The 13230-nt window shown below is 35.6% G+C and overlaps 1 protein-coding gene across 1 annotated transcript; it reads left to right on the forward strand.

The window, feature by feature from the left end:
- The first annotated feature begins 2486 nt into the window (after positions 1 to 2486).
- LOC111709658 (tropomyosin) lies at positions 2487 to 7588 on the forward strand. Its single transcript, XM_023483439.1, has 4 exons — positions 2487 to 2563; positions 4758 to 5534; positions 7109 to 7207; positions 7415 to 7588. The coding sequence occupies exons 2-3, from the start codon at positions 4779 to 4781 to the stop codon at positions 7205 to 7207; spliced, it is 855 nt and encodes a 284-aa protein (XP_023339207.1). The 5' UTR covers positions 2487 to 2563; positions 4758 to 4778; the 3' UTR covers positions 7415 to 7588.
- Positions 7589 to 13230: the final 5642 nt, after the last annotated feature.

Raw genomic sequence — 13230 nt, forward strand, 5'->3', positions numbered from 1 at the left:
GAGCGCCGGCGAAATTCTTAAATATTGAATACAATTTTTAGTGGAATCAATCATATTTGAGTCGCGTCTCAAATTTAAGTCACGGCTCGAATTCTTTAAATTCGACCTCTGATTAGTTTATCTCTAACAAAATTCACATTCCTAAGATGTAAAGTACACGTGCACAAAAATTGCACAAGTTTGCACAGAATTCTTGTCCCAACAGAACTAAAACTTAACGATTTGTAGTGATTACTCCATTTAATTCAAAAATTGTAATTTTAGCCCCTAATAGTCTTCAGTACTCTTTAAATACGTCTAGTTAAACAAAACCGTAGACGTAATTTTCAGAGTTACCTTTTATTCTCTTCCAAAGAGTGACTTCCCCGAATTTGAAAAGGTAAAAAAGCGAGAGCGTATTATCAATTTTGCCAAGACGAAGGGTACCGTAAAGGTTCACTTCAAATTATATCAACATTAATCCCTTTAAGTCACGGGAGAGGAAGTATTGAAAGAATTGAAAAGCCAGTGAACAGTGAAATGAAAAACCTCACTGTAAACGCAATTCAAGTCACTGAAAAAAAAACATTAGAAAGGGATTTAAAAACTGTAATATAATGAACATTTTAAAATCAGTCTGTAAAAACTGTTAAAAACCTTTTTTACAAAAAAATAGTGTTTTAAACAACTATTGGGACTTTTTCTAAATGGTTAAATCTAAAAGAAGATGATTCATTTGGTGACTTTTCCGATCTATCATCCAAAGTCTCGATGCAACTTTCTCTAAGTCTGCTTAAAAGTCAGTCCGGTATTTCAAAACAACCAAAGTTTTCAGTGCGTGAGTTGTGACCGAAATAGAACATTTGGATACACGACATGTGACCTTATTTCTTTTAAATAATTTGCGGTAAAAATTCAGAAGTCTCAGGACTGTATCGGTTTAAAAAAGAAGTAGAAAACTTTTTTCCTACACTTCTCTATAGAACAAGGTCAAGGTGTCGTTAAGTTGTGAACCCTGTAAGCCGCAGAATATTGTTACTTAAAATTATGTGAATATTCCCCTTAGTATAGTATCCCTATTCCCCTTGTATACTGTCCCTATTCCCCTTGTATACTGTCCCTATTCCTCTTGTATACTTTCCCTATTCCCCCTTGTATTCTGTCCCTATTCCCCCTTGTATAGTATCCCTATTCCCCTTGTATACTTTCCGCATTCCCCCTTGTATACTGTCCCTATTCCCCCTTGTATAGTATCCCTATTCCCCTTGTATACTTTCCCTATTCCCCCTTGAATACTTTCCCTATTCCCCCCTTGTATACTGTCCCTATTCCCCCTTGTATACTGTACCTATTCCCCCTTGTATACTGTCCTTATTCCCCTTGTATACTGTCCCAATTCTCCTTGTATACTGTCCTTATTCCCCCCGTGTATACTGTCCCTATTCCCCCTTGTATAGTATCCCTATACCCCCTTGTATACTGTCCCTATTCCCCTTGTATATTATCCCTATTCCCCTTGTATACTGTCCCTATTCCCCTTGTATACTGTCCCTATTCCCCCTTGTATACTGTCCCTATTCCCTTTGAATACTATCCTTATTCCCCCTTGTATACTGTCTCTATTCTCCTTGTATACTGTCCCTATTCCCCCTTGTATACTGTCCCTATTCCCCCTTGTATAGTATCCCTATTCCCCTTGTATACTGTCCCTATTCCCCTTGTATACGGTCCCTATTCCCCCTTGTATACTGTCCTCATTCCCCCTTGTATACTGTCCTTATTCCCCCTTGTATACTGTCCCTATTCCCCTTGTATACTGTCCCTATTCCCCCTTGTATACTGTCCCTATTTCCCCCTTGTATACTGTCCCTATTTCCCCTTGTATACGGTCCCTATTCCCCCTTGTATGCTGTCCCTGTTCCCCCTTGTATACTGTCCCTATTCCCCCTTGTATGCTGTCTCTATTCCCCCTTTTTATACTGTACCTATTCCCCCTTGCATACTGTCCTTATTCCCCCTTGTATACTGTCCCTATTCCCCCTTGTATACTGTCTCTATTCCCCCTTGTATACTGTCCTTATTCCCCCTTGTATACTGTCCCTATTCCCCCTTGTATACTGTCTCTATTCTCCTTGTATACTGTCCCTATTCCCCTTGTATACTGTCCCTATTCCCCCTTGTATACTGTCTCTATTCTCCTTGTATGCTGTCCCTATTCTCCCTTGTATACTGTCCCTATTCCCCCTTGTATACTGTCCATATTCCCCCTTGTATACTGTCCCTATTCCCCCCTGTATACTGTCCCTATTCCCCCTTGTATACTGTCTCTATTCCCCCTTGTATACTGTCCCTATTCCCCCTTGTATACTGACCCTATTCTCCTTGAATACTGTCCCTATTCCCCCTTGTATACTGTCTCTTTTCCCCCTTGTTTACTGTCCCTATTCCCCCTTGTATACTGTCCCTATTCTATCCCTGATTTAGCCCCTAAAACTGCCCCTGAACTCTGTTCCTCTATAATTACCGGACAATTCATTTTGACCCTTCAGTTCCTTCAGTCTCTCCTAGACCTGCTACTTTACAGGTACCTTACTCCTTACAGGGTGTATATATAGATATATGTACAATATTCTACAGGGTGTATATATATAGATATATGTACAATATTCTACAGGGTGTATACAGATATATGTACAATATTCTACAGGGTGTATATAGATATAGTTACAATATTCTACAGGGATAGATATATGTACAATATTCTACAGGGTGTGTATATAGATATAGTTACAATATTCTACAGGGTGTGTATATAGATATAGTTACAATATTCTAGAGGGTGTATATATAGATATATGTACAATATTCTAGAGGGTGTATATATAGATATATGTACAATATTCTACAGGGTGTATATATAGATATAGTTACAATATTCTACAGGGTGCATACAAAGATATATGTACAATATTCTACAGGGTGTATATATAGATATATGTACAATATTCTACAGGGTGTATACAGATATATGTACAATATTCTACAGGATGTATATATAGATATATGTACAATTCTTCTTTTTCCGTAAAATAATGAATGTGTAGTATGTTTTAAAAATTCTATTCAACTATAAAAGTTCTGTGTTACATGATTGTACTTAACAAAGGAATGCATATATTTCGATCTTTATTATAAATTTAAAATTCTATAATATTTACTTGTTAAAACAAATCACAATAAAATAATGTTTGGACTTGTTAAATTCCTTTGATTAATAATTATAAGATGGATAAACTTTCTTCTATATTTTGAAAGCTTACAAAAAGTTGAAAACGATTTAGGGTTTTTTTGAATGCATTAAAAATACATAGACACGCAAATCTGTCCCTTTAGTAAAAGTAAATTCAACCTATCTGAATCATAAAGTCTGACCGCATCAACCTTGTTGCACCGGCTAGTACAGGTACAGTACAAACTGGTACTGGAAAGGTTGACCTGGCTTGGAAATTCAAATGTACTACGGCTGCCCGTGTACAATCCAAAGCTTGTAATATAAAGTCTTATAGCTGAGCGAAAGGTTCTAGGTATTTTTCAAAGGCATTTTCACAAGGGGACTATCCAAGTGACAATTTCCCAAATGGGCAATTTCCAAAAGGAAGCTTCGATGACTCATTGATAAATCCTTGGGTTACGCCCTCAGGCTTATCATTAAACCCATTGGGGATGTAAATTTACATTGGTTTTCTAACTTTTCTGCCAGGAAATGACATTCCTGTGCATATGTAATTTGTTTGATAAGCGGGATTAAACAAACTTGTCACATTAAAAAACAGCTATTTAAAAAAGATTGAATTTATATATATTATATAATATTACAGCTCAAAGGAAATTTAAAAAGTGAAAAATGATCTGCAAGATAAGAGGAAAATGTATGAATGTATGTATATTGTATATATGCAAAGTATGAATGTAAGAAATGTGCAGGAATGTATTAGGAACATTGTAGATGAAAGACAAGAATTAAGAACATTGTAGATGAAAGACAGGAGAAAGTACATTTTAGTAAATCTACTTAAACTAAACTAATCAGTGCAGAATTTGTCAGTGTCAATTTCTTCCCCCTCATTCCTCCCCCCCCCCCCCTCCCCCATGTTTACCTAAAATTCAAGAAATCTTTAACAATATTGCAAATACCTCGAGTTCCAGACATAAAAATGTATTTTTACTTTTAAACTCTACATATGTGGGTCACATATAGAATATACAGTATACTTAACCTGGAAATATTCATTTATCTCCATTTTCCTATACACTGAAAGTACCGCGAACTGACTTATATGCGGCAAGAGCTAGAAGTACAGTGCAAATGCCCACTATAGACGTAGTAAACCAGGACGGTACACCAAATGAATATATGTGTCTAGTTCTAGAACTAAATTCAAAATTAATCTATTTCTTAAAAATTTGTGAAATGTGGAAAAATAATTCCATTTAAAATGTAATTGTTATTTCACTTAATGTTCTACTTTTTTTTTGCTAAATGCCATCATTGTTTGCCATTTACACTTTTTGTTTTACAACTCTTTCCAATGAAGCCTGCTAGCACCTGAAGAAGGCCCAGACTTATCCTAAAAAATAAAGTGCATGGAGAATGTTTTTATATGAAATTTGTCCTATGTTTTCTAAGTGTACATACTACATAGCAAAAATGAATGTTAGTAAAACTTTTCTTGTGCCATTTCTCATCCTGTAGTGCACTATAAATTGATTGATTGCAGGGCTCCCACGGTCAGGTCAGGATGGACGCCATCAAGAAGAAGATGCAGGCAATGAAGGTGGAGAAGGACAATGCCATGGACCGGGCAGATGCCTGTGAGCAGGCAGCAAAGGATGCAAAAGTAAGAACGGAGAAGGCTGAGGAGGAGGTTGCTGAGCTTGTTAAGAAGTCCCAGCAGCTGGAGGTGGATCTTGACAAGACCACTGAGCAGCTGCTTACCACCACACAGCAGCTTGAAGAGAAGGAGAAGGCTTTGATGGCAGCTGAGCTTGAAGTGAACGCTCTTAACCGAAGAGTTCAAGGTCTTGAGGAAGACCTGGAAAAGAGTGAGGATAAACTTCTTATTGCATCTCAGAAGCTGGACAAAGCATCAACAGCTGCTGATGATTCCGAGCGTATGAGGAAAGTTCTGGAGAACAGAGCTATCCAAGATGAGGAGAGGATGACCAAGTTGGAAGAAGAGCTGAAGGAGGCCAGAAATCATGCTGAGGATGCAGATAAAAAGTACGACGAGGTTGCCAAAAAGCTGTCTCAGGTAGAAGGTGATCTTGAGAGGGCAGAGGAGAGAGCAGAGACCGGAGAGACCAAGATCATGGAGCTGGAAGAGGAGTTGAGAGTTGTCGGTAACAACTTGAAGTCCCTTGAGGTCTCAGAAGAGAAGGCCAACCAAAGAGAAGAGTCCTACAAGGAACAAATTAAAACTTTGACCGCTAAGCTGAAGCAGGCTGAGGCCAGAGCAGAGTTTGCTGAGAGATCTGTACAGAAACTGCAGAAGGAGGTATGTGAAAAATAAAAGTATATGGGTAACTCAGTAAAGGACAATTTTGAGTATCTTCAGACAAACTTATAAGAAAACTAAATAGGTTAGGATTTTGTTTAATATTTTGTTGGTATTTATTTATTGTTAACTTTGGTGCTATTCTCAAATGATTGATCTCCATAGCATTGTCCAGGTAGCAGATAAACTATCTATTTTCGAATCTAGGACTAGCTGTTTTCTTCACATCTTCTTATTTATAAAAAGACCAAAGTCGGTTTTTTTTCACAATATCTGTAAAACCGTAAGCTCTACCAATGAAAAGCGGGACTATGCATTCCGAATGCTGACCGGCTTTGTTATTGTGTTAGTCATTATGTTGATGACATAACTTGACATTACTTAAATAGGCCAGGGTGTTGAAATAATTATTTAAGTTCCATGAAAGATTGCGCATGCAGCTCAGTGAACATATTGTATCCCCCCTGGCATTTTAAAAAGGTATTTTGGTTATACTTATGTAAAATTCCTGTCCTGGTCAGAGAGGGGAGGGGGAAATATTGTGACCACTTTTAAAATTTGCCCAAGATGGAAAATATTTCCTTGATAAATGTACCGAAGGTACATTTCTTTCAATCCTTTGTTTAAATTGAATAAAAGGGACAAAGAGGTTGCCCCCCCCCCTCCTTCTTCTATAGTTGCGCCCAAATATTTTCAAGGGAGACGGACCCTTCCCCCCTTTTAAGCAACCTTTTCATTTACAATAAACAATAAACTTGAATATTAGCTTTGGGAATTTTTTTCTGAGTTGAGATAATTGAGGGAAATGACAAATTCTTATGTCTACATAAATATTCGCAATTTTATGGTCTTTTCACTTTGAAATTAAAACATTTCTAGATTTCTAGAGAGGATTTATTTGTGGAAAGAAGACTTTTCTGGAATTTCAGTTAATTTATTAGACACAAAGTCCGGTGGGAGAGGGGGGGGGGAGGGGTCTAGAAATAATATTTTACACTCTACCCCCCCCCCCCCTCCAACTCCAAGCTAATCAATTCAAACAGAAAAATGTTGGAACCTAAATTTTTAAAATTCTTTCTATGCATTCCTATTTCTAATCCACCTGGATTTTCTCAGTATTTCACTAAATATTATTGTGAGAATCTGGAATATTTTCAAAAATTAATCATATGAAAGCTGTAAACCCCTCCTTTTGAACTTTATACAGATATAGTTTTAATAGAATTTTATTCAAATTTTATCTTGGCAAACTTTTGCGAGTACATTTTTCATTAGATAAAAAAGTTTTGAAATGATTTAACAAGTTAGATATAAATTGAAGTTCCCTAAAACTCTAATATTCTTATTGATTATTTTTCTTCAGATCTTTGCTTGATAAAAATAAGTGTGTAATGAACAGCCTTACGCTATTATTTCACATATTTCTTTACCTACGGTCTGCCTACCGCTTACCACCTACCTACCTACCTACCTAGTACCTACCTACCTACCTACCTACCTACCTACCTACCTACCTACCTACTAACCTACATACCTACCTACCTACCTACCTATTTACCTACCTACCTGCCTAGGTTGACCGGCTTGAGGATGAGCTGTACCAGGAGCAGGAGAAGCTTAAAGCAATCACAGATGAGCTAGAGCAAACCTTTGCAGAGATGTCAGGATACTAGGTAAAATAGATAAGGGGGGCCTCCACCCCTGAATTACAAGTGGGGCTAAGCTCACACATACGGAAAAGTTGATTATCAGGAGGTTTAGGGGGTCTGAGCTCCCCGTGCTCACCGATGTAAGAAAACAAACAGTATGAATTCTGTACAATCATCCTGAAAGTCTCATACTTTGTGGGTAACCCTGTATATTATATATATATTTCTCAGGTGTCAGATGCTCTGTAAAAGAAAACTATCTACTGTTACCTCAAAGCCACTAAGATTATTGTACTGTACTGTTTTCCTCTTTGTAAATGTTTATAAATAATTGTTCAGGTTGCATTTCTATATATGTCTTGTCTATCGATTACACAAAAGAAAAATAAATTGTTCCGTAAATTATTGATCTTATTCACTAAATTTTATTATTATCATTTATTGTCATTGCAAGATGTCTGATTTTTTTTAAATCTTTTTGTTAAATTAACTAAATCTACGGACTGACAAGTATACTGCTAACTTTTAAATAATATCTTAAATACAGGGTGTCCCAATAAACATGGGAATTAAGAGACGACTTGAATATGGTCTTTGATTTCGGATAATTGATCAATGACATACCTTGCATCAAAAAAAGCTTGAAAGTCTAATGAGCTTTCCAAATTGTGCTTTACCTTCCTTGTATATTTAAAATTGACCGTGATATTAAACTTTAAATAGTTCTGTTGATTTTTAATAAACTGCAATCTGCAAACTGCAACTGCAATCTCCGTCAATTTTGAAGGTGAAAAAATGTTAGACCACATATTGGAAATCCCGATACTACAAGTCTTCGATGTTAAATGTTTTAAGAAGGATATTACAACATAATGTACAAAAATCCTGCATGGAACAAAGACAATATAGAAGTCGTTACAAAATTCCCATGTTCATCAGGACACACTGTAATTTAGAGAACAGGTTTATTCGCTTGTAAATCTACATTAGTTTAATTTCCGCATTTTTTCATGAACAGTTAAACTTTGATAGTTAATCATTTAAAAATGAAAATGAGAGTTGCCTTCCTGCTCCCAAGCAGAGCGGACATATCCTTTGGGGTCCGAGAATTACAACTGGAGGAGCGCTGAGTTTAGTTATGCATCTTGTATCCTACAGGGGAAGCAAGAATTCATAGATGAAAACAAAACTTCATCCTTAGCGTGTGCACTAAAAGAGGAGTTTAACCCCTCGTGGGAATACAAGCCATGCACAACGATACTGGTTTTTTACTCGACCAGATGTGAGGACTGGACTGCTATGGAAGATTCCTCTCAAGAGAGCTTTCAGGGATCACAACTCCCCATTTTGCATAAGGGGTGCATTTATGGGTTTCCTTAATCCCCCTTAACTGGGAAACAGTATAAAATGAAGGAACACAGGGAGCAATCCCCTATACCCTTCTTCCTACAAACCTCCTTATCTCTCTCCTACCTGCTCCACAACTCGATGTCTAAAATAAATTATTAAAGTTAAAAAATCATTTGAAAATGAACAGGGTCTCCATTAGTTAATAGCATAGATTAATAACAACACAGATAGAACACTAGACGTTGACTTTTCAAGATTTAGGGGTTTTTTGTTCATAATAACCCTGAGGCATAAGCTCAAAGGAGTTCTGTGTAGGCCCTGCATGCTCTTTCTCTGTCTAGTAATATTCCTCATCAATATTGCTTTTATGAAGGACTATGATGAGGACAGGCCAGAAAAGATCATGCCCCCAACACCTTTTCAAGTGTGGAAAATTGGAACTCGAACATAATGGAACATCGCTAACAGCATGGATCCAAATAACATAATTTTTGGGTTTAGGAGGATAGACCCGCACAAAAGGAGACTTCTCAGTAAAAAAACTTGTTCTGAGTCCGCGAAGGTCTGGTGAAGCACGTTTTTGGGCCAAAAGTACATTTTTTCAGAAATAATATGGCTAAACTCCAATATTTTTTTTCAAATGCCTCTAAATCGTGTTCCTAAATCCTTGCAGCCCCTTGTTTTAAAATGTGTTGGCTAAATTTTAAGGACTACCTTTATTTTTCAAGTGATTTGCTAATTGTGATTTTTTTATCCTCCCAAGCACGTTTTTCCACACTGGACTCCTAAGCCTTTTATTGGTCCCTGCCCTTTCATACTTGGCCCTTCACAGTTGAGCTTGTCTAAATCCTGCGTCTAGATCCTTGCCTTCTGCCTTTCTCCTGACCTCAAATATCCCCAACAACCTGTCCTCGGACCTCAGAAAACTCAGGAGACTGTATTTTAGGCATAATTTTTAAAGCCAGGTTGCTGTGCAAAAAGTTTACTTGACAGTCGACAGTCTATTTTAATATGACATATGTACTTTGAACAAATATTATTTTGTAAATTTTCTTGAGCCAAAAGTCATTTTCTAAAACATAGGGCCCTAATTCAATCCGCCAACTATTTTGATCCACCCTATATATATATATATATATATATATATATATATATATATATATATATATATATATATAATTCGCTTGTCTGTTTGTTTGTCAAACAGCTAAACTGATCAGGTTCAACTTTTGCGCGGGACCTCACATGACCCCTTTAGAAGGTTAATGGATGCTTAAAATTATAATAAGTTTTCTCAAAACTTGTTTGACTTTCGTAAACTTTGGAAAATCCACGAAAAACCATTGTAAATCAGCAAAAAAAAATTTTTTGGGTTTAATCGGAGAGAAAATGCTTAAATATTTTGCATGTATTGCAAGTTGAAATAGAAGATGGACACGATAGCCAACTTCTTATAAACTTCCGTTTGTTACTGGAGCGTTGCTCAGCCCTGAACATAGGTAAAATATTACAATGATGACCCTATAAACCAGAATTTAAAATTATTTGGATTGAATTCAGAGAAATTATTGAATCCTAATGATACAGATTTGTCAGTAAAATGTCAGTCTTATTTTTGCCTCCGACCACAATGAACTTCAAAATTCACCAATATTTCGTCCGACCATACCTTTCTTCGTCAGACTTTTAAATTCTTTTTTTTAAGATACAGGGTGTCCCAAAAAACATGTGAAGTCAGTAACGAATTCGAGATCGTCTTTGTTAAGAATTAGCATTGTAAAACCTGATTTCAAAAACCATAGTATTATCATGTCTTCTAGAGTTTATTTTATGTTAGAGTTAAGACTGCAAATATGTGTATATAATGTCTCTGCAAGATGAAGACGGACAAGTTTACTCTGTTTGTATACTGTAATTTTCTTGTTTTACTAGGTACAACCACCGTATGCAGTCAAAACATAAACAAACAAATTGTAAACATATCAGACGAGAATCTTACGGATGACAGCTCTCTCAGTAGGTATCACTATACTAAATCAAAGAATTATTTAAGAAGACGATATCGAAATTGTCTCTCAATTCCCATGTTTATTGAGACACCCTGAACTTTAAATTATTTTATTCGAAATTTTGAGCTACGTCATGTTTTTCATAATGGTTTAAAACATTTTATCCGTTTTTTTAAAAAAAGAAGAACATTTTATGAAGGTACAAAAGGAATAAAACAATTCATGGAAATTCATAATGCCTAAACCAAATGCTTTATGTTACCAACTAAAAAATGTATTAATTTTAGTTGTAAATTTTAAAACTTCCAGCCCAATATAACCTAAAAGTTGCAGTTTATAAGCAAAATAAGAACACAACAAAAATGTTTGTGGTACTGACGAAAAAATGGGTATGGTCCGGACGAAAAATGGGTGTGGTCCGGACGAAATTGGGTTTGTCCGGACAAGTGAGGTACACACATTTTCCGTTCTTTGCTAAATTGGGTTTAATTAATCATTTAGTCTTGTTTTTTAAATGTATTTTAAACAAAAAAAAAACCATATTAAAGAACATGATATTGTCTAAAGTTGAAAAAAATGGTGTAAGGCATTATAAAATGCAGTTTAAACCCCAGAAGCAATGCCCGGTAAAAAAGAGGTGTGGTCAGAAGAAACAATGGTAAGTTGTGACTAGGATTGTTAATCGTTTTTGTAAACGATCGTTTTTTGTTTCGTTTTTAAAAACGATCATTTCATTTTCGAAAAAAACTATCGTTTTAAAAACGACTTACTCGTTTTGAACTTTTAGAAAACGAATAGCGATCGTTTTTCTTAAAAAGATTTGCGACCGTTTTTTATGATTGTGTTTGAAAAAAAAATTTATTGACAATTATGTTAACGATCGTTAACGAAAGGTCGTCGTTAACGATCGTTAACGAAACGACGAACTTTATCAAAACGGTCGTTTTTGGAAAAAAAAATACATGCAACTTTATTGAATGTCATCTTACATGAAGGTTAACAGTTGTGGGGGAGTTATAACTCCTTGATATTTTTTTTAAAAACTACTCAATGATAAGTACAGATGCCCTTCAGGTCGGTTTCCTCTCTTCGTTAACGAAGGGGTCGTCGTTAACGAAGGGTTGTCGTTAACGAAGGGTCGTCGTTAACGATCGTTAACAAAACGATAAAATAAAACGATCGCTTTGAAAAACGTTCATTTTTAAAAACGAGGGTTTAAAAACGTTATTTTTAAAAAACGAACTTTTTAAAAAAAACGATCGTTTCGTTTTCGATTTTTCGTCGTCGTTTTCTTAACGGAACGATCGTTTTTCTGAAAAATGAAAACGTTAACATCCCTAGTTGTGACGCAATGAGTTGTGCGGACGTAAAATTCGTCAGAGCCCGAAATTTAAAAGAGTATCGTTGAACGAAACTCCCGAGTTTCCTTTTTGGGGTCTTGGCAATTGTGTAGATTTTGATTTAAGAAATTTTAAAAAATGAAGAATATGAAGAAACTTAATAAAATAATATTTCACAACAAAAATATTGATATCCACAAAACTGCCTAACCCCATTCTTGAAACCCGGGTTTCTAAACTGGTTTTCATAACGATACCCTGTCTTAAGTTTTGGGCTCAGGGGTTACTGTTGTATTAAAAATATATGATCTTTGAACCATATGTCAAATATGAGAGTGAATGTTTAAATTATCGGCGGAGGAGAGTCCAGAGATGATTACAATTATGAAAAATTCACAAGCAGACATCAGAGTTAAAGCATTTTTCGAAGTCTTCTTTGTACCTCTAAAATAAAATTTTTTTGAATATCTGAACGAGTCGTTAAGGATTCCCATTCTTGTCTCCGAAGATTTGCTCAGTATGGTTAAAAAAGCAATTGTGAGAATGATAAGTGCCACTTATTTATTCATTATATCAGAGGCGCAAAATGTTACCTTTTGTCTTGAAGTTATTGAATTAATGATTGATCTAACCAACATTCATAATCTAAATTCATTTTCGATTTTATAGAACTTCTGTCAAAGAAGATTATAAATCTCGTTAGTTATCAAATATGATAATCAGTTAGAAATTTGCCAGGTTCAAAATTTTCTCTAGATTTGGAACTGATTTTTTGCCACAAACTCAAATATTATAATCCCTAAATCTTTGCACCAAGTGGTGTAAACATTTGATATTTCAAACTTGGGATATTTTACCAACAGAATTTAAAGTTTGATATCTACGAGTACTCTATAAACTCAACACAAATAAAATACAGTTCAGAACTTTTTTTTACATTAAATGTTTACAATAGCCTTTAGCCTTGAGAATTGAGAAAGATAAAAATATATTTTTTAAAACTAACTATAGTATAATAAAATTTCTACAATAACTCTTTGGTTTTCTTGTTCCTGTGATACTGATTTTCGCCATTCTTTCTTTCTTTTCATTCTGCAGGGGGGGGGCGCCCCCCCTCTCAGGTGCTAGGGGAGGGCGCGCGCCCGGCCGCCCCTCCCCCTAGTTGCGCCTCTGCATTATATCCGCCTGTTTAGCTTATTATTGTCACTCTTACGTTGAATCATCAATACATGTCACTCATTCATTAAAGCATTAAAATCACTTTTCATTACAAGTGACAAAATTATTATACATTCAATAATCTTATCATCTTAAATTGGCAAATTATAAATTTAAATATCATCAATTA

The sequence above is a fragment of the Eurytemora carolleeae genome, unplaced genomic scaffold (genome assembly GCF_000591075.1).
Source record: "Eurytemora carolleeae unplaced genomic scaffold, Eaff_2.0 scaffold993, whole genome shotgun sequence".
Lineage (NCBI taxonomy): Eukaryota > Metazoa > Arthropoda > Copepoda > Calanoida > Temoridae > Eurytemora > Eurytemora carolleeae.